Consider the following 24759-nt stretch of genomic DNA (forward strand, 5'->3'; position numbering starts at 1 on the left):
AAAAACATCAGAAATGAACCAACAACATATTTTAGAAACAAACCAACACAGTACAAATATTCTTTACACATAGTGAAATATTTCAAGCATTTATTTATTGTATTTTTAATGGTTGTAGCTCATTGATGATGAAAATCTACAAGTAAAGAATCCAGGAATGTTAGAATTGTGTCAAAAAGTTAAATACAGGAAACAAAAAGTGTCTCATTCAAATCAGCTGAATAAATTGAAACATCTGCAAACATTTTCAGAGCTTCCGAATGGTATATTAGTCTTAATCAATAGGCTGTAAAATCAGGATGAAGACTGCTATCTGGATGGATGTCAAAAGGACAGTCATCAAGACCCTTCATAAGGAGGGTAAGGCACTAAAGGCATCACGAAAGAAGCTGGTTACTAATAGAGTGCTGCATTCAGACATTTATAGACAATTACACGGAATTACAGTTAATGCAGTCATCTTGTGTCTTCTGCTTTATGGAGTTCTTGATTTCATTTTGAGCAGAACTTGGAACCTGCCCACACTACCAAATGTACCAATTTTACCAATTAATGATTCAATTTAAAGCTACAAACAAAAACCTGTCATTTTTATTTTAAATATTCTCTTTTCTGTATATAGTAGAAATAAAGACTTGAATCACTTTATTCTGTCTGCTAAATATATACAATCTACAAATTTCAATTTTCTGAAATAAATGACACAAGCTATAAGCTTTCGATATTCCAAATTTTGGAGATGTATCTATAGGATAGATGTCTATTTTTTGTGTAATAATTAAGTAAGAAAGTGGCCTTTGCCTTGCTTTACTAACTTTGTTGCTTTGTTGTAAAAAGGCTTTTAGTAAACTTTTAGGCATGCAGTAATAGTAGGAAGAACCATACTTGTTGGAAGAAAGATGAAAGATGCGTCTCTAGCATTTTATTATCTGGTTTAAAGGGCTGGAAATCATTTCAAAATGTTAAACAAAAGTATTTATTATGTAAGGTAGAACTAAGGATTTATTGATGAATGCTTTGAGGTATTAAGATTGACATCTGTAATTTTTGTATCTTTACACAAGTTCACCAAAGCCACAGTTATGAAGGATTTTTAATTTTACCTGCATTTAATTGAAAACTGTTTAAATGCTTTACTCAATCTTTAGCTGTCATGGTCAAAATAATCCTGTTTTCCCCACTATTTTTAAAATGTCTGCTGCTATGTTGCACTTAAATCACTTCTCCTTCTGATTTCCCCATTTTTTCTGTAGTTGTCTATTCCTCTATTTCCTCTTTTTATCTTTTAGCCACCAATGATTGAGTACCGTATATGAGAAACACGTACGTGTTGACGCACCATCAGCTTTGTGATGCAATTGCCTTTGAACAAAAGCAGTAATCAAGCTAATCATGATGTTATGTGATGCGTTCTAAACATCATTTATTCACCTTTATCGCAAGGCTTGTGTAAATGAGTCATAACAGAGTCGTTTTGCTTAAAGATTTCTTCTTTATTTTGCTTCTGCGCATGCATGAATGTTTCAGATATTTAAAGAGCAATTAAGATCAGATGATGATAACCTGAGTTAAAACAGAATACAATTATTATTTAATGATGATTAAGTACTTGCCCCTAGACCTGAGAACTCAATGCAACATCTTGGGGTTAATGATATGCAACCTCATCGAAATTGAATTTTGGCTCAGACTTTCACTGGGCTGCTTCATTACGGTGGGGATGTCCTTCAGATTAAACAAGACAGAGACCTTTCAAAGGTTTTTACCTTATCAAAAAATTTTTTTTTCCTCAAAAATTCCTAGATATTCAAAAATCTTTTTTATAAATTTGAGACAAAGCTTTACAATGGATATCATTTCTAAAGAGGCTTTTTCTTAATGTTAAAACACAATCTCCTCCTCTAATAGTGACAGATTAAGCTCCTTTGTGACATCCTGGTTAATTAAGATGTGCTTCTGGAGTAAAGGCCAAAACACATCAAATCTGATTTTGCATCCAGGAGGACAGAAATTGTGTCGGACGAAGTCTATGCGTTTAGCTTTCAATCACACATCACACGATTTTACACAATGGGGCTTGCATAGGTCCGACTGAGATAGACCAGGTCTATTTTAGTCAGTCTACGCAGCAATTCAGCAATTTCATTGATCTGACATAACGAGACGTGGTTGCAAAGTAAAACACATCTGCTTTGGGGGAAAATACAAAATGAAACCTGTTAATTGCACAGGGATAGAGTCGGTTCTATAGTTACTCACTGCATATATAGTAAGCTAAAACAAATGAATGAAACTTTATAAAAGAATACTTTACTCGTGATAGGAGTTCAAGAGGATAGAAAACAGATAAAGTAGGGATCCTCTATGAGCCTTGCAAAAAATACCAAGGGACAGAAAGTTTTTTCTCTTTGAAAAAAATGGAAAAAATAACTTTAAGAGGAGAAAAAACGGATATAGTAAAGTAGTGATCATCTTTCAGTCTCACAAAAGAAACTATATAAGGAGAGGCACACAGCAGGTAAGTGCGGCGTATCTCTCACCTCTCTATTAAAAAAAGAAAGAAAAACTTCCTTCTCACTGCCTCAGCCAGTATATAAACCGTCCCAAGGCGTTAATTGCTGCGTTTTTCTTTTCTTTAGATGTAGATCTCATGATTTTAATACAGACATCTGAACATTATCTATTCTAGTTTGAGACGCTGAACAGACTCATTAACTGGGGATTTGCTTTGTAAAATGCACTATGGATTTATTTTGTGTAACTTTTCAAAATCTGTCAAATGTGGGAAATTGCCTTAATTTATGTATAGCACAGAGACAGAGGAGGAAAAAATCTGCACAGATCTGCCCACCCTGCCTAGTCGGAGCCTCTCTATAGGCAGTGTGACATGGAAAAAAAATTTAATCAGAGATTAAAAAGTCCTATGCAAGCGGTGTGTTCAGGCCTTAAAGTTGATTCCCAGCCACTCAAAGGGAAACATTTCCTCAGTTTATAGATAATCTGCCTTCTTTGCTGGATCTCTAAAGCCTCAGAAATGACTTTGAAACCGTTTGAAATTAATGCTTTTAAATGTATGCTTGTTGACTTGAATGCTTAGATTTTTTTTACCTTTTCATAGATTTCTTTTTGTCAGTCAGTTACTATTTCAGTATTTGTGTTTTTTTATAATGTAATACATAACTATTTTACAAGGGAACTGTGTCATGTATTTACATAGTTTTTCTTGGTTAGAAGTTAGCTAACAATATAAGTAAAAGTGCATGGAATCTCTAGTTGGGAAATATTTTTTCCCAAGAACTCTACATTGTTCCTTTCATCCTAATACTCATAAATCAGCTAAATATAGAAGGATTTTTGGAGTGAAGAAAAAAACATTGCCATCAGACTGCCTTTTCCTCTGTGTCCTTTTTGTAAAATGTCACAGTGGTAACTTGTTAATGTTGTCTCTCACTTTGCGGTCACATGCATAAACACAGACACGCACCCGCTCACACATTAACGTAATCCAACTGGCATAAAGCCATACTGTTGCTGCTCCCATTGTAGTGTCACTGGCGTTTGACAGACAGTGTGCACTAGTGTGCAACCAGATGGGGGTCTGACCCATCGCCTCCAAGCTATGCCAACACTTGCAGCCTGGCAGCTTCTCTGTGTCCAATAAGGATTTCTTGGTTAGCCCTTTGGGAGGAAGCACACACATGCACATGTTATACTGTACTACATTCAAATTGATCTTTCTTCTTGTTTTTTTTTTTTCTTTAATGGTTTATTACTGTAATCCAGAGCAAATCCAAAAACTCTTATATTCACTGCAATATTTTTCTTCTAATTAATTAATTAACTTTTTGTCACATATTTGAAGTCTCTTCGACAATTTTTTCTTTAGCTTCAAGTAACACATTTAGATTGTCAATGGAAGGCACAGAGGGAGTTAATTTTAACCACCTTTTTGCCTGTCAGCCCCCCCACCAATTTCGAGTGTGCACCTTCTCTCCTAATGCAATCATTGATATCATGAGGGAGAGCAGAAAGCGCCACTAGACCCCAGAGGGGAGGAGAAATGGCCATTCAAGTTATGTTAATATGAGGGGTGATAGAGGCAGATAAGATCCTGCCGGGAGGGGGGGACGCTGGTCCCCCTGGTCCTGGTGATCAACACACTGCATTTATGAGGCAGAGGACTTGGCGGCAACTGAGGGTTTGCGTCAAACCAGGACCGGCCAGTGCCGCAGTGTTTACTGGAGCAGCTGTTAATTGGCGGTTGGGGTTTTGACAATGAGGGCGCTAATTAGGGTCGGTGGTGGGGGTGGGGGCGAGTTGCACACAAAATCTCATGTCTGATGCAAAGGCATCCGTCTCCATATGGTTGGGATAAATGGCGTGGAAAGCTGCAGAGAGTGCCGCTAATGAGGAACAACAGTCTGTAAATCAAATTAGCGGCAAGCCGGTTCAGTCCAACACTTGCCGACGATAAAAAGGAAAAACTTTACAGAAGGAATACATGTATGAAAAATCATAAGAGCTTGTATAATTAATTATCAGGAGCATAATTAATTCAGGCATGGCCACCCAATGCCCTACATACACAAAACAGAATTACAGTGCCTTGTTTTTATAGCGGTGACAATATTTTGGATTATGTCTTGACTTTTATTCAGGGTTGCGTTAAAGTCTGAAACTTTTAAGATTTTGCAGGAAACATAAACAGAAAATGGAGCAATGTGTCTTTATTTAAGACTTTTAACCCCTTTCCTTTTTGTAAACATTCTTCTTTCTTTCCTTTCTTGCTTCCTTGAAAAAAACAAAAACAAAGAGTTTGCAAAATATGCAGGAAGCATCTTAATTCCTTTGCAGTGCTTTCTATGCTGGATAAACCTTTAGCATCGGAGCTAGCACGGCCAGTGATTTGGTTGATTGTCAAGTGCGGGTGAATTACAAGGTTTTTTTCTCTGCTTATCTATGGACTGTGAAAGTCACCTAACTGGATTAGCCCTCAGCTTTCCAGCTAGGACGAGAGGCGCGCAGCAGGACATTGCCGCTGCCTTGTTTAAAATGTGTAATATCGAGGCTGGGAGGATGAAGTACAAAGAAAGAAAAGACTGTTGGGATCTGTGCTTACCCGTTTATGCATGACATTCAGTTTCAAAGGCGGGGAGGAGCATTTGGGGTCAGAGTTTCTTTTCTTCCTCACAAATTCCTTGTTTTATTCATAATGTGCAATTATTCAGACCAGGAATCTTATGAAAACTGGAATTGTGTAAAAGAATTGAACAACACACTTTTATTTTATGTATTAATCCAAGTAATGCTGTTATTAAACAGATCAACTGGACTCTTTTTCTTGGTTCTGTTGAAATTTTTTTAACTTAAAGGTGAAATGTTTGTTAAAAAGGAGAAAACCCATTAATAATTCACTTAAGTATGACTAGCAATGATGCCAGCATACTGCTATGGGAAATATGTATTTAAGTATTATTAAATGTGTATTTGTATTTGATATCATTTAAGTTTTGCATCTTTCAAAATCTAGTCCACAAAAAAGATGAAACTCACATTTAATTTTTATCTCATTCTCCTCATCCCTTCAGTTTTATTATTCGATTCCAGTTGCGTTTAATGGCAATCCGTTTTTGGAATAAAACAAGCCTTAAATGATTCAGTTTATATAAAGTTTGAATTTTACTTGTCTATAAAAAAGCCTAAATTCATTGATCAGACGTTTTCCAGACAGTCTGTGTTGGGGATTGAATATCTTCTCTCGCCTTCCTTTCTCTCTGCTTTTCTTTCTGCCATCTGATACTCCATTCCAGACAGCTATGGCATGCAGTTTGGTCTTTGAAGTTATTCCTCCTGTGCATGCTGCTCAACACTTGACATGTCTGACACGGTTTCTAATCTTTATTCTGTTCCTGTCGCGGAGGAACTTGGACACAGTCGTTTATTTCTGCACGACAGTCAGCCAATGCTCCTGACCTCTTTAATCAGCGCGTGTCTGCTTTCTCTCACCGTCTGTCTCCTCTCCTACAGTGAACGCTTCTTCGTCAGGCTGAATAAGAGCGGATTGCCCAAGTGGCCGGAAAAGACCGAAAGGCAATGCACGCTGTTTGTGGTAAGTAATTAGGACATTCACGAGGCAACTCTGCACAAATCTTTCACGCTGTGTCATAAAATCAATACTATATGATTCAAACATCTTCTTTCAGGATTTGGGAAGCAGCGATCTACGAAAAGATGTCTACATTGTTGCACACATCATAAGAATTGGTAGGAGTAACTGAATTCTTTCTTTTCTTCAGCTCTTTACTTACTCATCTCAGTGCATGCTCAAGCATATTGATAAAAAGTTAAGTGAAAGGAATAACTGAGGTGAAAACTGCACAAGCAAAAGGGAATACCATGGCCTTGAAATGACTGTAAAAGAAAGCCCATTCAAGAATATGTTGGAAACTGACCATGCAAACGTAAAAATTCATGCCATATTGAACAGAGCAAGTGATTTATTTATTTATCTGTTTCTGTCCATGTCAGTGCATCTATGTGAATCTAGTGTGGAGTATATGCTGGATGTAGAATTATTTCTAACACGCATTTCTTCCCTTCACTAAACTTTCCATTAATATATTTTCATAAAGCACTCTTATCAACTTATAGCTTGCCCTTCTTGTGGAGCGTGTCAGTGACTGCTGGATATTAAATCTGCAGCTCTCACTGTAGTTGTATTAACCATATGATATGTTTTTATATCTCATTTGTTAAGTTATTCTTTTTTTTTAATTTTTTGAGAGGCAAAATTTGTCATTTTGCATTTTTAATGCATTTACAGTATATCTGTGTTTTCTGTCTGCCTTTATTAGATAATTATTTAGATTTGCTAGTAGATTTCAGTCTTTTTGTCTGTTCAGGGAGGATGGGAGCAGGAGAGAAGAAGAACACATGCAGTGTGCAGTACAGGCGGCCGTTCGGCTGCGCTGTCGTCAGCATTGCTGATCTCCTCACTGCTGATTCCAAGGATGACCATTTGCTCAAGGTTTATGCGTAAGTCAAAGGAATCGTTTGCATTTCTGAATACAGCGCTAAGATCAGTTGAGCATTTCTATTGCCGAAATAAACTAAGTGAAAATGAACTAAAACCTGGTATCTCATTTTAATTAAACTGGAAATCAAACTTAAAATCGGACATTTATGTATTTCAAAGGTTGGGATAAAGCATGATAGTGTTTGAAGCCATGTTGTGGTTTTGTTGTTACGGGTCACAATGAAGTTTTACCTAAATTGTAAATGGATTATTGAGTAAATTTAGCTGAAAAATATTGCCACTTAGTTTAAACATGATAATACTGAACAGGGTCTTGCAGTAATGACCTTAAGAGTTTTAATTATATGTTCTTTAATTGTATTTTGCTTTTATGACACATATTGTGATTACATTTATCGACTATAAATAACTACTTGTGTTATCTTTAAAGTTGAATTCATACAGCACAATTAAAACGATGAGTTTTTGAAACGAGTCGGTAGCAAAATGTTTAAATAATTGTGGATGTTCTCTGATTTATCTGAAATTGGACATTTGGGGTTAAATGCATTCTTATAATAACATTGAAAGGTATATTTTCTTCTTTTTAGTCATCATACGAATTTGTTGAAGCAGCTGCAGTTTCATTTATCCTTAGTTCAAACATCCAAATTGCCCCCCTTAGATAAAATGAAATGGATAAGGATGTTTAAGAACAATTTCCGATGCTCTGTAGACTGCTCCAGTGACCTGTTATGCAGACAGTCAGGCCCATTCCCTTCTAGATAACAGATTTGATATCAGATTAGGCGATGATTGACTGATTTCTATTATATAAAAAAAATAATGTTCAAAGAAGTTGTCATTTTAAAAGCAAGCTGATGTTTTTTAAGCCAGAAAAGGCTTTTAATAAACCCCAGGCCTAAATCTTAATCAAGGTTTGCGGAATATGAATCAAATTTAGATAATACATTTGATTTGAGCCTTTAAAATCCCAGAATAATGGGTCTTTTTAGTGTCTGTACATATAACTCTGACCAGCACTTTGTATTAAAAACAAACAAGAAATCATTAATCTCTTCTTTTACATTAAATATGCATTTATTCCTATGAATTGATTTTATTTTTGTTTCCATTCAAGATGCAACACAGAGATTGAGTGGTACCAGATTCATGAGAACATCATTAAAAAGGCCAATTCCAGGTACAACTTGTCTGGATCCAACACCGGTAAGACTTTGAAAAATTTTTCCTCTATCTTGGAAAAGTTAATTTATTACATTTACACTCTAAACAGTAAATTCCAGTGTTAAATATGCAGTGCCTAAGTGCATTGACTCTTTTAGAGTTATTACAACAACTACTGGAGTAAAATATAAATTACTTTGGTGTTCTAATTTAACACTAATCCCAACTGGGACCAAATGCACTCTTAAAGTGTTACTTTAACACTGCAAAATATACTGTGACAGGCCTTCTAGCGAAGTTATTTTGGTCATATCTTGCAGTCTGACATTGTTACCTGATACAGCTTTTATGTGATGTTAAAATCCCAGCTTAAAGGAGCACTAACCTGCTTGTGTGTGCAGAAAAATCTGCGTTTTCATTTGCGTTCAGATGCTTTATATAAATAGATAGCTGCATCTGCATCATACTGAAGATCAGCATCAGCAGTTTCCCATAGCAACAAGTTGGCAGAGACGGAGAGCATTCAGCCTTGGATGTCAAATGAAAACCCTCTTTCAGTGGTTAAAGGTATTATAAAAAGATTTTCTAGAGGTTAAAAGATCTGCTATGTAATTATTTAATATTTTTTATAATTCCAAAGATGCATCACTGCTCAATACGTCATTTCTCAAACAAGGGTACCAACTAGAGGAACTTTACCTCGTGAACAACGAAGAGTGACCTTGGAACTAGAGGAAGGCTGCACCGAAAATATAGAACTGAAAGTAGAAAGGGCAACGAAAGTGAAAAGTTGGGTATACTCCACCACGCATTGATGAATCAATTTCTAAGGAGGGCCCCCTTACATGGGAACTGTAATTTCTACTTAACCTGATGACAGAAAGTGGTTGTTAAATGCCAGCCATCTCTTTTAATTCTGTTTTTAGCTAGTAAGTTGCATTCTATAAAAATGTAAAATTTTCTTGTGACGATATACATTTGGTAAGTAAATATAAACTGAGCTATGATATGACTAATAGTAGCAGACTGTTGGAGAGATGTTTCCACTGGAAGTTAGGCGTTTTGTGCATCTTTGCTAAAATTAAAGATGCAGCATTCATCTGTTAGAGACAAGAGCATAAATCATTTTGCAAGTTCTTTTGGGGATTTTATTCAAAGCTCCTTTTTTCTTCTTCTCATTTGGGAGAGGATTTACAAATCACTGCATTATCAACGCCTAGTTAGGTTGGGTGAAAAATAAAAACTCTGAAATAAAAGATCTGGTCCTACTGATTTTCTTTCCAAAATCTCTTTATGTCTTCCAGACTCTTAGGTAGTTGTTCTTGCTTTCTCTTCTTTTTTTTTTAGCTCATCCATGAGGTATTTAAAGGAGCTTATTGAAAGAACTGAGTGTCATGATCAGTTTAAGGAATCTGACCCACATGCAAAGAAACCACTCAGAGAACACGGGGAAAAGTTTTATAGGTTTATTTAAAGTAATGTAAACAGAGGTTGGATCTGGAACTCAGTGAACTGGTGAATCGGAACTGGAAGGTCTGAAGGGGATATCATAGAGATAAGTTCAGGGACCATGGGAAATGAGACTGTGGCTTGAATTATGCTGGAGAGAGACTCAAGTTTGGGCTCCTGTCAATCCTTGAATCAAGTCTGTGTGGGATTATCCAGAGAAGAGGATACTCGTTAGAGAGCAGACAGGTTGACTTACGTTGGACCCAGAGGAGTAATGGAGGGGACTGTCACTTGGATTTCCGATGGGGACTTGAACGGATCATGTGGAGGTTTTCCCCTGCTCAGTGTGAACTCAGTAATTCCTTCCAGAGGGAGAAGGTCCAGGTATCCAGCTTTCACAGGAAGGCTTCCCAAAACTTGCAAACACTCTGGCATTAAGGTAGTGACAGTCCACAGCTCAAATACTCCTCCAGTAATGAACCAACGAGCAGCAGGTGTGCAGGGAAGCCCAAAGAGGACAGGGCACCACCTGGTGGTGGAGAGAGAAGAAACACACAAACAACCCACACAAACTGGATTTCTAACACTGAGAAGACATTGGTAGAAGGAATGAATTTGTGCCTGATTAACCATTTCTCTGTTGATTTGTCTATATTTCGATTATTATTCAGCCAAAAAAGACCAAATCAGTAACCATGCTGTTCTGAATTTATCAACCAGTACTTTATTCAAAACGTCCGGTTATAAAATAAATCACGAGACAATGCGTTTTACCAAGTTTCCTTTGGAAAAAATGTCAGGAACACCAGACTATTGTGATTCATCAGTAAGCATGAAGGGGTTTTCCATGCTTTATTTTCTCCTTTGTTTCATGTCATACCCACCTGGAGTGTTTGTGAGAGAATTTTAGTATATATTTTTATTCTGAATATATTACATCGAATAGCCAGTTTAAAGACTTGGTGACACCTAGATAGAACACGTTGCTCCTAAATAGATTTTTTTCTGACTAAAACTGATAAGATGACGGTAACACGTTTAGAATGCAAAAGAAGAAACCTGAAAGGGATGCAGAGAATTTAAGCTTTAGTTTAGTTTTATTTCTATATATATGAATGGTCTTCACCCACTCATGTTGTGTCAATAATTTATCAGAGAAGCCCCATTATTCCCTGGTAAAAAGGCTTGATAATTCAGGACTGTGGTCGCAATAAGCAGAACAATTTGAGAAAAGTGTTTAGCAGTAAATTAAGACTCCCCCAGAACAATATTTTCCTGAGTGCACTTATTGCAAGTCTAAGATGGGAAATTTCTCATAAACACACATTTAAGGAGCTGTGTTGATGCATAAGAGCAATTAAAAACATTGTGTAGAGTCTAAGCAGTGTTTTCTACACTAAATGTTATCCATGGAATGATTTTTAAATGACCTAAAAGATTTAAAAATGTGTCTATAGTGGGAAAAAAAGTTGTCTGCTTTCACTTTATGGTATTTAGAAAATGAATCCCATGTTGATTTAATTCATCACAACTTTCTACAGCCCATTTCTTATCTCTTACTGAACTTCAAACAAAATTTTAATGAGGTTTCTATTATATTTGGTTATAATTTGTTTTACTAAATATATGCTTATACAGCTTGACCCAGTGGATCGCACGCAGATAATTACTGCTTTATCCATGATCATGCTGCTCTGCTTTACTCTGTTTAATGCCTACAAAGTACACTGTTAAATTTTTTATACCTACTGTTCAAGTATCTTTACAGTACTTAAAGACATGATGTTTTTATTATATTTTTTTAAAGATTTGCCTATCATATATTTGGATTTAATTTCAAAGCACCCTATCAGATCGAGTTTAAACAGGTTGTTCCTCATCTTAAAAAAACGAAAAAATTATACAAGCTTTTATACAGATTTTTTTAGTGGATGTTATAGTGAAATAATAACAAGTAATTCCACATTTTGTTAGGTGTTTTGTCCAGTTTGATAACAGGGTCGTCAATCATTATTCTCTCCTCTTATTAAAGATGTGAACTGTTTACTTTATAAATTCAATTATATTTAAAATAGGATTTTTTTTATTTTATTGAGATTGATAGACAGATGAGCAGTTTTAAAGATACAACCTTTTTTTGTTCTCTATATCTCTATATCTTAATACTTGCCAAAAACCCAATCCCCCATGTGTCTGGAACAGGCGTGTCTGAACAGGCAGCACAGTTTGCATCAAATGGGGAGCAAGATAATGATCCAAAGTTTTTAAGAGCAAATCAAATGTCAGTTATTTTGAATGTTAGATTATACAACAGGAATATAAATCATATTTTTTTTTACATCTCTTTAAAGTGCACACAAAATCTAGAAGTCATTACATAATTGCAGCTGAGTTCTAGTTATACAACAATGTGAGATATGACCTGAAGGGGCAGCCCTCAAAAGGTAAACAAAGAGTGTTATGGATGTAGGCATAGTATCAGTATGCAAGCATTATAAAACTAAACTTTTAGCAGTGTATTTTTACTATTTAGGAAAATGTTTCTTTTGCAGTTTGCCCTTGAGATTTGAGCGTATCATTATGTGTTATAGGAAGTGGAATTTATTAGTTTTCATTTCAACAGAAAAGAAAACATACATGCAGCACAGTTAGATAATCCCATGCTCATTTTTGTGCATACATGCACATATTTGTCACCTTTTGTAACCATGGCTGGATGTGTAGTCATTTAGCACCGTACAGGCAATTCTGGTCTAAAATATGAAGCACATTAGCTGTAGAGTTTGACTCCTATAGATATTACTTCTGAATTTATATTATCAATATATTTCTTTTTCTTCTTTACCTGTGTGCTTTATGGCCATATTTCAGTTTCAAGTAACTAAACTCAATAGGCAGTGGAGCCGATAAGTGGCAATGATGATTTTGTTTACTTGGACTCTGTAATCCATAAATTTATATTTTATAAGAATTTGGCTCTGTATGAGTCAGGCTGATAATTCAGCTCCCACGTCCACATGCGTGTGTGTAGGCAGTGACAGAAGAGGCTGCGACAACTCAGATTTGTTTTTCTAAAGTTTCTTTTTTCTCTTTTTGAAAGCTTAGAAGAGGCAGTTCGGGTGGGCTGAAACAGCAAAGGTTGTTGGCTACAGCTACCAAGCTGAATTATCTTACAGTAGTTCTCTGCAATGGTTTTAGGAGTTTTTCAGTTTGGACTTAAAACTATAGTGGATGATTTTTTTTCTGAAAAAAAGGTAAATTTTTATATAACTGCCCAAGTGCAAGACGAGCCTACCTGCTCCTCTGTTCCTCAGGATGAGCACCTATCAAATGTTCAATATGAAGTCGGTCCATAGTTTGAGTTAGGCATGTGTTTATGGGAATTTATGACCATTTTTCTTGAAGCGCATTTTTTGAGGTCACATTGCCATTCAACCCCCAAACAGATGAAGTGGGTACAAGAACCTCAGATCAGACAAACTTGGCCTTCATTGCTGTAGATGTTGTTTTTGGTTCTTTTTTGACCTCCTGGATGAGTCTTCAATACACTCTTAGTGATTTTTGTTGGAAAACTTCTCCGGGGATTCTGTTTTTTCCATTGTTGGATAATGACTCTCCCTGTAGCTCAATGGAATCTCTGTATAACCCTTTCCACTATCACAGATCTCAGTGACTTGGTTAGATATCTGTGTTTCACAGGATTTTAGCTGGTTCTGAGAAAAACATTGTAAATGTGTTTTACAGCTCTTCTTTTTCCTTTGTGCTTCGGTTCTTCCATTTAGTTTTATTCATTTTCCGCTCCAGTGTTCATAAGGTGAAGACTTTTATAGTGACTTAAACTGTCAAGAGGAGGATGTTAGGACAGACAGCAATTTGGGGAAGCATTCTATCAAGCCCAGTCTAGCACTATTTTACATTATTATTAAATAAAATCATAAGGCAAATATGATTTAAAAAAAAAAGAATAATCCAAATGCAATTCATGTTCCCTAGCTATCTTCACTTTTATACATGTTTAATAGTCTGTCCTTTATTTGCAATGGTTTAAAGGTAAGCTTTGTAAGATACGCTAAGGTTAGCTTATTCTTGATCATGCACAGTTTGGTTCTAAAAAGAAACTTCAAGCTAATTTTACACATTTAGTGGCTAAAAGGAAAATTAAAATACTTTCTCTCAATAGCTAAAAATAATGAGTTGCTGATGCAGCTAATTGTGACTCATTAAGGTCGTGCAGAGATAGGTTTATTAAGGTTATCTACCGACACCCAAATATTGTTTTGACACACGGAAAAGTAAAAAATATGGTAGGGAAAAAAAAGCTGTTAATCAATAGAACACTTTGATACACATTTTATTGTTAAAGCATAGATTATATTTTATTCTTTACCTTACAGTTTGAGGTCACTCCTCTCCTTAAGACCCAAAATTTCAAGTATTTCATAAGGGGGAAAGTGTTAAGAACTCAGATTTCGGCCAGAAGAAACACGTTTTCACCAAGTTACTCTCATACTCTGACCCTTTTTTTTTTTGCTGGGGGTTAGAGTATTCCTTTTTGTTTTTATAAATAGAGAATGATATATTCATTAGCAAAATATTGGAAAACCTCCTGAAAAGCTCAGATTTTCAGGATGTTTGGCTACAAGTTACCTTTTTCTGATAGGAAAGGGTGTATTGGAAATGTTATACATATTTTTCTTTTCTTTTTCACCAATTAGTAGGAATTAAACATGCTAAGAAATTATTTTAAAAGTATTATTTCAATAGGAAATTAAAAACATAACATTAGAACATATTAATATTGACAAATGAATATAAATTAATATTGACAAACCCTCTTTCGGACATTTAATGATCTGTTTTTTGGCTTTACTTTTTTTAAATTCATGTTCCCTTCTAAAAATATGCCGTTAATTCGAAGAAAAGGAAACCCACTACAAATACATTGAGGGAAACCCAAGCTATAATAAATCTATTAGAGAAGCAATGCTATGCCATACTGTTTTTAACTATACCTTCGCTAATATTGGAAGCTACTGCATGAGTATATTGATTTTACACTGCTACAATCATGCAAGATTCTTCCTAAGGAAAAGTTACAGATGACTCATTGGCTGCTTATATTTCTCTGTTTTTATGCATGTGTGGGTGTTAGCTTGGCCTCTATACAGTAAATAGCAGTAGTATTTGGCACAAATTAAATGCAGTTTGTAATGAAAGTTAATGTGTCCTATTTTGTACTTTATCTCAGAATTCACCATTACTGAAGTCTATATAATGTTGACAGAAGACGGGCGATTTATTTTGAGCTCTTCATTGAGTGGTTTTGATTCAGAAAATGAAAGGAACAAGCCAAGATGATGCTGCTGCACTGTAAAAGAAAACACTGCTATGTTTAAATGTTGGGATTATTCTGTATTCCAGGTCTGTCAGTGGCTCTACAGCTTCTCCATGGAGACATAGACCAACTAAGGCGAGAGTACATGGGCCTCTTCACCCGTGGGGTGTGCATAACCAGGAAGCTGGGCTTCTCTGACATCATCATGCCAGGTAGGACTTTTCAGACCTTCCTTCATCAGAACATTCATAACTTATTTACACAGTTGTTATAGCACAGTGGTGTCTTTGAAATACAGGATATGTTCTACCAACTAATTATGAAATGTCTTAAAATCAATGAAAACACAGGGTTTAGTGATCCCTTTAGGTAGAAGAAAGATGATAATAATCACAGTGTAATCCATCAGTTTGAAATGTTTTTAAAATATATTTTGCAACGCTATGTTAAAATTACAAACTTCAGTGGTTTTTAGTTTCTTCTTTTAAGCTCTATCTATCTTCCTGAAAACTCTGATAATCATTTCTGTCCTTGGCATCATGCTACCCCCACCGTGCTTCATGTAGGGAGGATGTTTTTTTTTCTTATTTTTACATTTTTAAGCTATAGAATTATTATGCGTAAACATGTTTAATCATTGTAAAGCGCTATGTTTATTTCTCAGCTTAATACAATTTTGAAGACCAAAAGGGGGAGTGGTGGCACAATGGCAGCCCGCTGCTCTCCAAGTGGATGGGTTAAATGCAGAGAGTTCATTTCGTTGCTCTGTACTTGTGACAGTGTAATTACAATAAAAGCTGAAAAAAAAAAAAAAAAAATTAGCATTAGGCTTCATGTAACCAAAACACTTTCTTTATAAATTTCCCATGCCCTCTGCATGGTTTGGACTAAACTCACTATCAGCTTTCTTTCATCTACTTGCCACATTTTGATGTGGCAAGGATATGGTAGTGGTAAAAACATATTTTGCACTTTGCTTCCTCTTTGCAATTCTTTACCACTTTGTAGAGATACATATAATTCGATTTTTTTTGTGTGAAATGCATTAAATTGCCCCATTTCTTTAGAATTAAGAGTGCTTTCTCACCATTTTATACAATGCCCTCAAGATCCTGGTTTAACAGCAAATTACACAAGTAGGAAGATATAATTTCATAGAACATTTAACACAACATTCTTGTGTTGACACAGCTAATTTTGCAGCCAATTAATCCCCTAACCATTTCTGGATTAATGTGATTTTCTTTGCTTATTTCAGAGATATTTTTTGCAGTTTTACTTCTATAGATCCCTGAGCGTAGATTTGCAGTAAACGTCCTTTTGTGCTGTTCTGTAATCAGTATTAATAGTATTGTTTCTGTTTGAGTCTGCTCACCTTAGAAACTGTTACTTATACCGAGTTTCAGAGCTTTAAACCCTTGACACATTGGCCCAGTGTGCATTCTGTTCCACATCAAGAGATTATAATAAAGACAATGCACAGTACAAATAAATGTTTAATCACTAATTAATTAGGAGACTGTATCCTGCAGCCTTAAATGGGGCTATTAGTGTGATGGACAAATGTAGCACTGAATGGCACATGAAGCTAAATATTATGCCTTCACCTGACTGTTTAGCTTGTTGCGAGGAGAATATGTCGACAGCAGTGTCTACTCTAAACCTCCCCGACTGCGCCAATGAATCTGTCTTGTTTGGAGATTGTGTTTAATACTTAACTTAAATCCCTGATTGCTTTTTAGAAAATGTATTTCTTTTATTATAATGCTGGGTTTTTATGGCTGTGTCCAGTTTTAAATCTTTTGCAGCCTCTTTACCCTTTATTTAAAAAAAATGTTCTATACTAGGTGCCACCTGTTTTCTCTTCAACTCTTACCATCTTCCCTTCCCTTGTGAAGAAAACCATCAGTAGAAAAACATGTATCTTTCAAATGAAGGCCTGGGAGACATGCGCAGCAGTTTTCAAAGCACCAATGCTTTAATATCATCCAGCCATAAAGTGTAACATCACTTCAGCTTTTTAAATTGCAACACTAACACGTTTTTTTTGGAACCATTTTCTTTTACCGCCATTTTTTTTAAACAAGGGAACCTGACCACTAACTTTAAAACCTTTAATATCTACTCTGAGCCTTCCAAAAGATAAAATATTGTTTTTTTTTTCTTTTTTAACAGTGTCCTGTATAACGATGCGGCAATAAGAATAATTGTCTTGATGCCAAATAGAGAGCCCAACAGATTTTGCTTTCACAAGTGGAGCAGTACGGCTATCACCATAGTGTTCCGCTTGATTTATGCATATAAATAGCTTTATTAAAATTCATGCAGGGAGTATTACAGATTATATGGACACTGCAATGTAAGTAGAACATGAAAGGAAAAACAGAAAACAGGAGAAAAGATGAAAGGAAGAGGATATAAAAAGGGAGATAAAAGGGAGATAACGATAAAACATCTTCAATCGGCTTCATCACCTGCAACGAGATGTAAAAAAAAAACAGCACAACCAACGAATATAGCATAAGAGACACAATAAAGTAAGACCATGACACAATCGCTGAAGTATAAGTAGTATTATTTAATCTGACATGCATACTGTGGTAGCTGAAGATCCGAATATGGGATCTCTAAGTACCTGGAGCCAAGCACCTGTAGTTGTTTGTGAGAGAGCACTTGTACATTTAGAGTTTATCCAAAGGAAAAATGCTCAATAGTGGTTGTGAAGAGCCAAAGACGCGCCCCTCCAAAGCACCGAGGCGAGCGCCGGGGGACCCAAAGCCCCAGATGCCCAAAGGGATTCCAAGAGCGAAGGCGTCCAGGAGGGGCCAACCCAGGAAATCCGACCCCCCACCAAAATATTGTTTTTTTTTAACGGCTGTTGCATCTTTAAATAAGCAAGTCGCCACACTAAGACCCTAAGGCTAAGCTGGATGTTGTGTCATCACCTTGGAAACAAAAGAAAGGAAAGAAAATACATTTTCTTATTAATTTGGCATAAGCTGCAGGAGAAGGAACTATGTAAACTAGTTGTTTTTTTTTAAAGTAACATTGAAGCTTTTATTAATGGAGGTTTGTTGGTTTTTTCTAGTCAGAATGGAGTCTTGTCTGGTCAGACGAACTAGTGACAGTGCCTCCCCTGGGCTTTACTCACACAGATTTACCTTTAGGATCTTTATCATTGTCTTTGTTTGGATGCAGACCCTTAATGCTGAGTGCTCTCACTTGTTCCTCCCATTTAAGTCAGCCCTCGGCTAAAGGAAAAAAGTCTCTGTTTCTTTGTCTGCTGCTGCTTGAATGGATTTGTATCTGACCAGCTGCATAATCTTGCTCGTTATCTTTGGCACAATATAGAGTGCTTTTTACCTTTCGATGGCTCCTCCACCTGCTTCCGCTTTCCGCATTGTTGTGAACAGAACCCCCTCCCCATAACTTGGCCTTCCTGCTTCTTTTGAGCTTCTATAAGTGTGTTTCTGTGTGTGTGTGGTGCAGGCTTATATAGAAAAAGTCATGTTGCCAAATATTTTGCTGTTGACTGCAGAAAATCAATGTTGTGTCCTTTGGTAGAGATCTAATGATTGCGTGTACACTTTATCAGGCTTTATATGTCAGAAATGTCTGTAAACATTGCAGCAGAGGAAGCAAACCAATACCAACTCATACCCTTCATACTTTGCAGACCAGAGGATATGATTAACAAGAAAGCAGGAATGCAAAGTCTGTAGAAGTGCAACTTGTTTTCTGGCAAACAATTTCCCTGTTGAAATGCCACAGGATTTTATTATGGCATGCATTTGTATTTTAAACTGTTTCAATCGTACCATGTTCTACAGAATTACTTTATTTGAGGTAAATAGCATTAAAAAATATAGATTTCTGAACAAATAGTCAAATAAATACTATTCAGATGCAGTATTCTTTAAAGTGAAACCTTTTTTAAAATAGTTTTAGTCCATCTGAGGCTGATTTATAATAAACTGACATGTCAGTAGATAACATAAATGCTGCTGACTCTAAAGCTGTCCTCCTGTTGTGAATTGTTACTCAAAGGTCTGGGTGCTCCATCATACTGCTGTATAGACTATATGTTAATTCTGCTTTCCTCTTCCTGCAGGGGAGATGAGGAATGACCTCTACATGACGCTGGAGAAGGGAGAGTTTGAGAAGGGTGGGAAGAGCGTTGCTCGTAATGTGGAGATCACGGTTTACGTCCTGGACGCTGATGGACAAATCCTCAAGGTAACAAAAAAAGGCTTTTTGAATTTTTTTTTTAAGGTTTTGATCAGAGAAGTTTGAAGCCGTTTGTTTCAAAATGGCACACCCAGATGGGAGCTGGGTGTGTCTGATATGTTGGCAGTTTCGTCTCCTGTTTGACTTTTTGCCGCTGTGGTTTCCTGCAATGCCTCGGTCTTGGAGAGAAAAAAAAAAAAAAAAACCGCAACAGCACATAAACATCCACATAAAGCTTGTCCTCATAACTCTCTTGCTACTCCTTTGTTTCTCCACCCGCTCACCTCTTAACTGCCTTTGTCTTTCAGGGTTATGTGGCTGCCGGCTCCGGTGAACCAGGCACAGATGACTACCACTCTCTGGTGCTGTACCACAACAACAGCCCCCGCTGGGCGGAGCAGATCAAGCTGCCCATCCCAGTTGACATGTTCCGAGGGTCTCATGTCCGCTTCGAATTTCGGCATTGCTCCAGTAAGTGAGCAGTGACACTGTCTGCAGCACAATTCAACACAATTTGCAGAGCTTTGAGTTACAGTGAATGTTGTCTCCCTTGCCGGCTTGCTGTTTGCCTGTCTGGATGTATTATAGGCAGAGTTTTCTTCTTGCATGTACATTTTAGAACACAATTGAAAGTTTCTCACCCATCCTTTTTTTCAGGATTCCAATTTCATATTTCCAGATTTGATTCCCTCATACAGTTGTCTATCTTACCTATATTCTCCTGGTATATTTTCTACCTCTGTTTATTTTTTCTTTCTGTCGTTACATTTTCCTTTCTGTTTTTAATGCAGTTTTGTAGTTCTGTCTATCCTTGCTTCCTTGTGCCCTCTTTTCCTCCTACTATTTGCTCAGCACCTTCTTTCTCTTCCCTTGTTCTTATACCTTCCTGCCCTGCTTGTGTCTTTTTCAACCATTTTTCTGATCCTTTCCTTGTCTCATATTTCTATCTTTCATTCCTTCCTTGTGTCCAACCTCCCATCTTTGCCTTCCTTCCTTCTCCCTTAAATCCTCCCTATACAGCATCTCTCATTACTTGAAACCTTCCTTGCATCCCTGCTTGTGTCCCTGCTGTTATTCTTCCTTCCTTCCAGTTTCTAGTTTTTATCAGTTCTATTTTGAAGCAGGTCAACTGAAAAATAAAAGTCACTATTTTTTCAAGTAAAAAATGTATAAACTATTCACCTTTCCAAACACCATGGCCAGAAGTAAAGCTGTTTCATAGTGACTTTGCCATCTTCTGACTCTCAACTGTCTGACTCTACATTTTACAGCCCATTTATTCATCTCCACATCTCAGTATTTTATCCTGGATCTTTTTATCATAACTAGCTATTATTATTGTTTTTAAGCCAGTCGACTGTGTGGCGGTTTACAGTAGACTTAACAGCCTTATTAATCTCTGGGGGGCTTTTATTACATCCCATCGGCTGCTTGTTAGAATCCTATTTTAAACCTTTGGTGACATTAAAGTTAGGGAGGCCAAATAAGATGCTTAAGTGAAGTTAAGTGATAAATGCTTAAGGAAAAATTAGCAGCTGTGATCAACCAAGATCCTAAATGTGAACAAGGTAATATTCACATGTAGAGGTGCATTTTATTTATTTATTTAGTTATTCATTGCAAAATAATGTAACTTAAATAGATGCAATATAAATGTCTCTATTCACAAAATTCAGTTTTCTTTATGTAAAGTATTTATAACAGGAGGGACAGCTGTGTCTGTAAACCATTATGAAATTCCAAACTGCTAAAAGGGTTTGTGTGAACTACTTAAAACGATTTGTCGCCCTAAAAGTATTTCGGGATAAACAAGGCTCGCCCAAAATATCTACAGCTGTTTCCTGGCTCCACGCCTGCTTAACGGTCTTTACAAGGAGCAGCATTCACACTTCAGCCTGATTTCTATTAAAAACATAAAAAATTTGAGTGAATTTTTTTGGCATGCCTCAAAATCTATAATTTGCAAAGGAGAGAGTGCCTAATTGCTAGACCTTATACTGCAAATTAAGTCCTTTGAATTTTTAGCTCATTTTAGCATCCTCTTTAGAGTTTGTAATTGCAAGAGATCTCATAATCCTCGTAAAGGTTCAAGATGGTTAAATTTGTATTTGCTGTAAATAATGACAACATTAGACAATATTGTTTTTAAACCATGTCCTCTCTTAGGAAAATCAACACACTTTAATCTGAATTGAATAATATGCTAAATAAGTTTTACCATTTTTGACATATCTTTATCAAAATGATTCTTCTGTGTCACATCATGTAATAAATGACATTAAGCAAAATTTTTAACCTAAGATTTTATTTTTTTTACTAAATCAAATGTACTAAAATTAAATTATTCCTCAAATGTACCATTCATCTTTCAAACACTGTTAAACTTTAAAAATAAAGTTTGATTATCTATGATGACTCTTAACACCACACAGATTTTTTTACTAGACAGAAATGTTCATTTGTAGTTTTTTATTTTATATATTTCTCCAGTTTATATTCAATTGCTTGATGAAGTAGGCACTCAATGATGCACATGCATTAAATTGGAAGAATTGCGAGCATTTTGCTCCTTTGTATGCACACTTGGCGTTTCGCTACTATGTAAACAGAAGCATCAGATTGCATGTGATACGTTGGGTTTTTGGGATAAGGGTAGTCAGCAGTATAGTAAGTCCATCATGTAATTACTGCACCCTTTGATTGACACAGGTAGTTTATCCCACATTACCATCAAATATTTATTAAGGTAATTTTTCAAAAGCTTTTATTGATAATGTTTACTTTTGCTGCAGTGTTTTCTTGTGTTCCCTGTAAAATGCAGCAGTTTACTGCAGATAACGTTTCTGTACAAGAGATTGCAAAGGTATGTTTTCCCAAGCAGAGATAATTGAACCTGTTTAAGGGTGCAACCTTGTGACAGGAAAAGGACAGCTGAAACCAAATTGGGGAAAGTCAGGTCACTTAACAGTGCAACATTGCAGAGCTATCCTAATTCCTGTTCATATATAAGCTGGGTTTAGCACTGCAGCACACCTGGCAGACACAATTACAATTAAAACATTTCCTTTAACAACAGTTTTTTTATCAGCCATGTTGAAAATCATATATTATTTATGGTTACCATATGAATATCTACAAAAAGTCCCTTATATTTGTTTGTATATGTGTTTTTTTTTCCTGCAATTAGGATGTTCCTAATGTATCCAAATCACCACGTATTTACAAAGTTGAAGCTGATTTTATCCAAAAACAAAGCTAATTTTGACCTGATTTATCATATCTTTTCAAATCTATTCCTGTCGGTTTACTTGCAGTCTTCTTTTGTCTATTTTGGGCTGATATTGATGTCCATGTCTCGTTGTCTGACAGCTAAAGACAAGGGAGAGAAGAAACTGTTTGGCTACTCCTTTGTTCCTCTGATGCAGGAAGATGGCAGGACTCTGCCAGATGGCACCCATGAGCTCATTATCCACAAGGTAAAAACTGCTTATCCTTAGTATCAAGGTCTGCCTGAGCAGCACTGTATTAAACACTGTGTCCTTGGTAAGCTTTTGCTCGTCCAGTCACATTCTGTTGATTAGTAAAATGCTTCATCACATCTTGCATGTATGATCTCCCACCAATTGGCTTTTGGGAGTACTTAATAGGGGTTACCAGCCCTGTTTATTATTATGAGTCATCTCTGAATTGCAGAAACTACTTATCTGATTAATCATACTGCTTGTGCCACAGGTTGAGATGCAGTTCACATTGCACCCAATAGGCCAATGAGTAAAACCCTTTTGAGGTCAAATTTAACCTCAAGCCAAAGCAATGCAAAAAAAAAAAAAAAGACAGTTTGTTCCTTTTTTTTTTTTTTTTTTTTAACGTCACCATATAGTTTCACACATTCAGAGTTTGAGGTGTTACAGGACTAATAAAAAATAGATAAACGTCTTCTATTAAAAGCCATTGCTACTATGTCGTGAGTGCAAATATCACCGTTCGGTGGAGGTTTAGAAGACTCAAATGCAAAGATCTGCATGCAGAGGTTCATCTTGTAGATTTAACGATAGAACTGAGGCAATATTCAAGAACCAAAGGACCAGAAAACATCAGGAAAAGCTCAAGTGGGAAGCCACAGATGACAAAGCAACTAAACAACAAAAAGGAACCAGCACTGAGTGAGTGCAGAGGTGGAGTATATAAGGGGAACAGAACAAGGATGGGCTAATGAGCCGAACATAGAATAATTGAGATTGGAACTTACTAGAAGGAAGCAAAGAGGAAAGGAAACAAGCACAAGGGGGTAACATAGAGTAACTAATGACTGCCTGATATAATGGAAAATAAACCAAAAATCAACAAAACAGAACAACTTATACTGTAACTGAAAACTAAACACTCAGAGTCCCAAAAGGGCAGAACCATAACAGCAAATTTTTTTAAGACTACATTGTTTCTCCTTAGCCAGATCTACAAACCTCCAGCAATTTTAGCCATCTAAAAAAAACAAGGTTATTGTACTGCATGTCCAACCCATGTCCTGTATATATGGAACCATTATTTATCCCGCACTTGCTGCTATTGCACTTCTGGTTAGACCTAAACTGCAATTTGTTGCCTTGTACCTGTACCTGTATAATGACCAAGTTCAATCTAATCTAATCTACACTGTTGTCTGATAACACAATATCTAGTTTTGTCCGTCCCTAAATTTGTGCTCTGCCTATTTTTCAGGCCAACTTCATTAGCTTTGCATGCTCCCACCATGAATGGGGTGAAGTCCCATTGTAATGTCTGATGGATAGTTGTTGAGAAACTCAATGAAACTGGCCTAGTTTCTACTCAGACCCGAAATAGACTAAAGAATCAAAGCCTCAGATTTATACTAGATTTAAGCTTTATAGAGGCAAATATTGATCTCCAGATACTAAACTGGGTGTTCACCTCAACTTTAAGTCTCTTATACCAAATTGCATACAGATTGCTTTTCCTGCATTTAATTTATATCGCAGAAATACATTTCGACTGTTCTGTTGCTTTAGGTTTGTTATACAGTTAGCTCATTTAGCTCATTATTTTGTACTATTGTGTTGCTCTAGTGTGAGGAGAACACCAGCTTTGCGGACTGTACCCGCTACCTAAAGTTGCCGTTCTCCAAAGTCAATCTTCCTTCAAACAATCAGACACTGAAAGGCACCAAAGAGTCTTTCTGGATCACCAGCTTCCTCTGCTCCACCAAGCTCACACAGAACGGTAAGGGATTCACTTCTGATATTTTTCCAAATTTTAGTTGGCATGTTTACACTTGATTACCGAGTTTTGAGGCTTCTGTTTCTTGGAGATGCAGTGCATGAATTTGGCGTAGAGGATGGTGTGTCCACTTGTTTATTGAGTTTATGTGCAAGCTAGACAAGTCTGCAGCATAGCAAATTACTGTAATACAGGTGGTTAGAAGAGCATCACATACAATCCAACATTATTGTTAACTTTTTTGTAAAATCTCCCTCCTACTGTAAAAATTATTTTCTGACCAGCTGTCTTAAAGTATCATCAACTTAAA

General features: G+C 36.3%; 1 protein-coding gene across 3 annotated transcripts in view; it reads left to right on the forward strand.

Moving 5' to 3' along the window:
• dock4 (dedicator of cytokinesis 4) overlaps positions 1-24759 on the forward strand; it is a 154612-nt gene that overhangs the window by 65204 nt on the left and 64649 nt on the right. For all 3 annotated transcript variants that reach the window (XM_015400736.1, XM_015400738.1, XM_015400737.1), the window contains exons 9-17: positions 6028-6109; positions 6204-6264; positions 6903-7035; positions 8157-8245; positions 15074-15199; positions 19099-19223; positions 19523-19685; positions 22584-22690; positions 24299-24452. In XM_015400736.1, coding sequence (XP_015256222.1) covers positions 6028-6109; positions 6204-6264; positions 6903-7035; positions 8157-8245; positions 15074-15199; positions 19099-19223; positions 19523-19685; positions 22584-22690; positions 24299-24452 — 1040 coding nt within the window. The remainder of the gene's footprint in view (positions 1-6027; positions 6110-6203; positions 6265-6902; positions 7036-8156; positions 8246-15073; positions 15200-19098; positions 19224-19522; positions 19686-22583; positions 22691-24298; positions 24453-24759) is intronic.

This window comes from Cyprinodon variegatus, unplaced genomic scaffold (assembly GCF_000732505.1).
Source record: "Cyprinodon variegatus isolate N-32 unplaced genomic scaffold, C_variegatus-1.0 Scaffold1141, whole genome shotgun sequence".
NCBI classification, from domain to species: domain Eukaryota; kingdom Metazoa; phylum Chordata; class Actinopteri; order Cyprinodontiformes; family Cyprinodontidae; genus Cyprinodon; species Cyprinodon variegatus.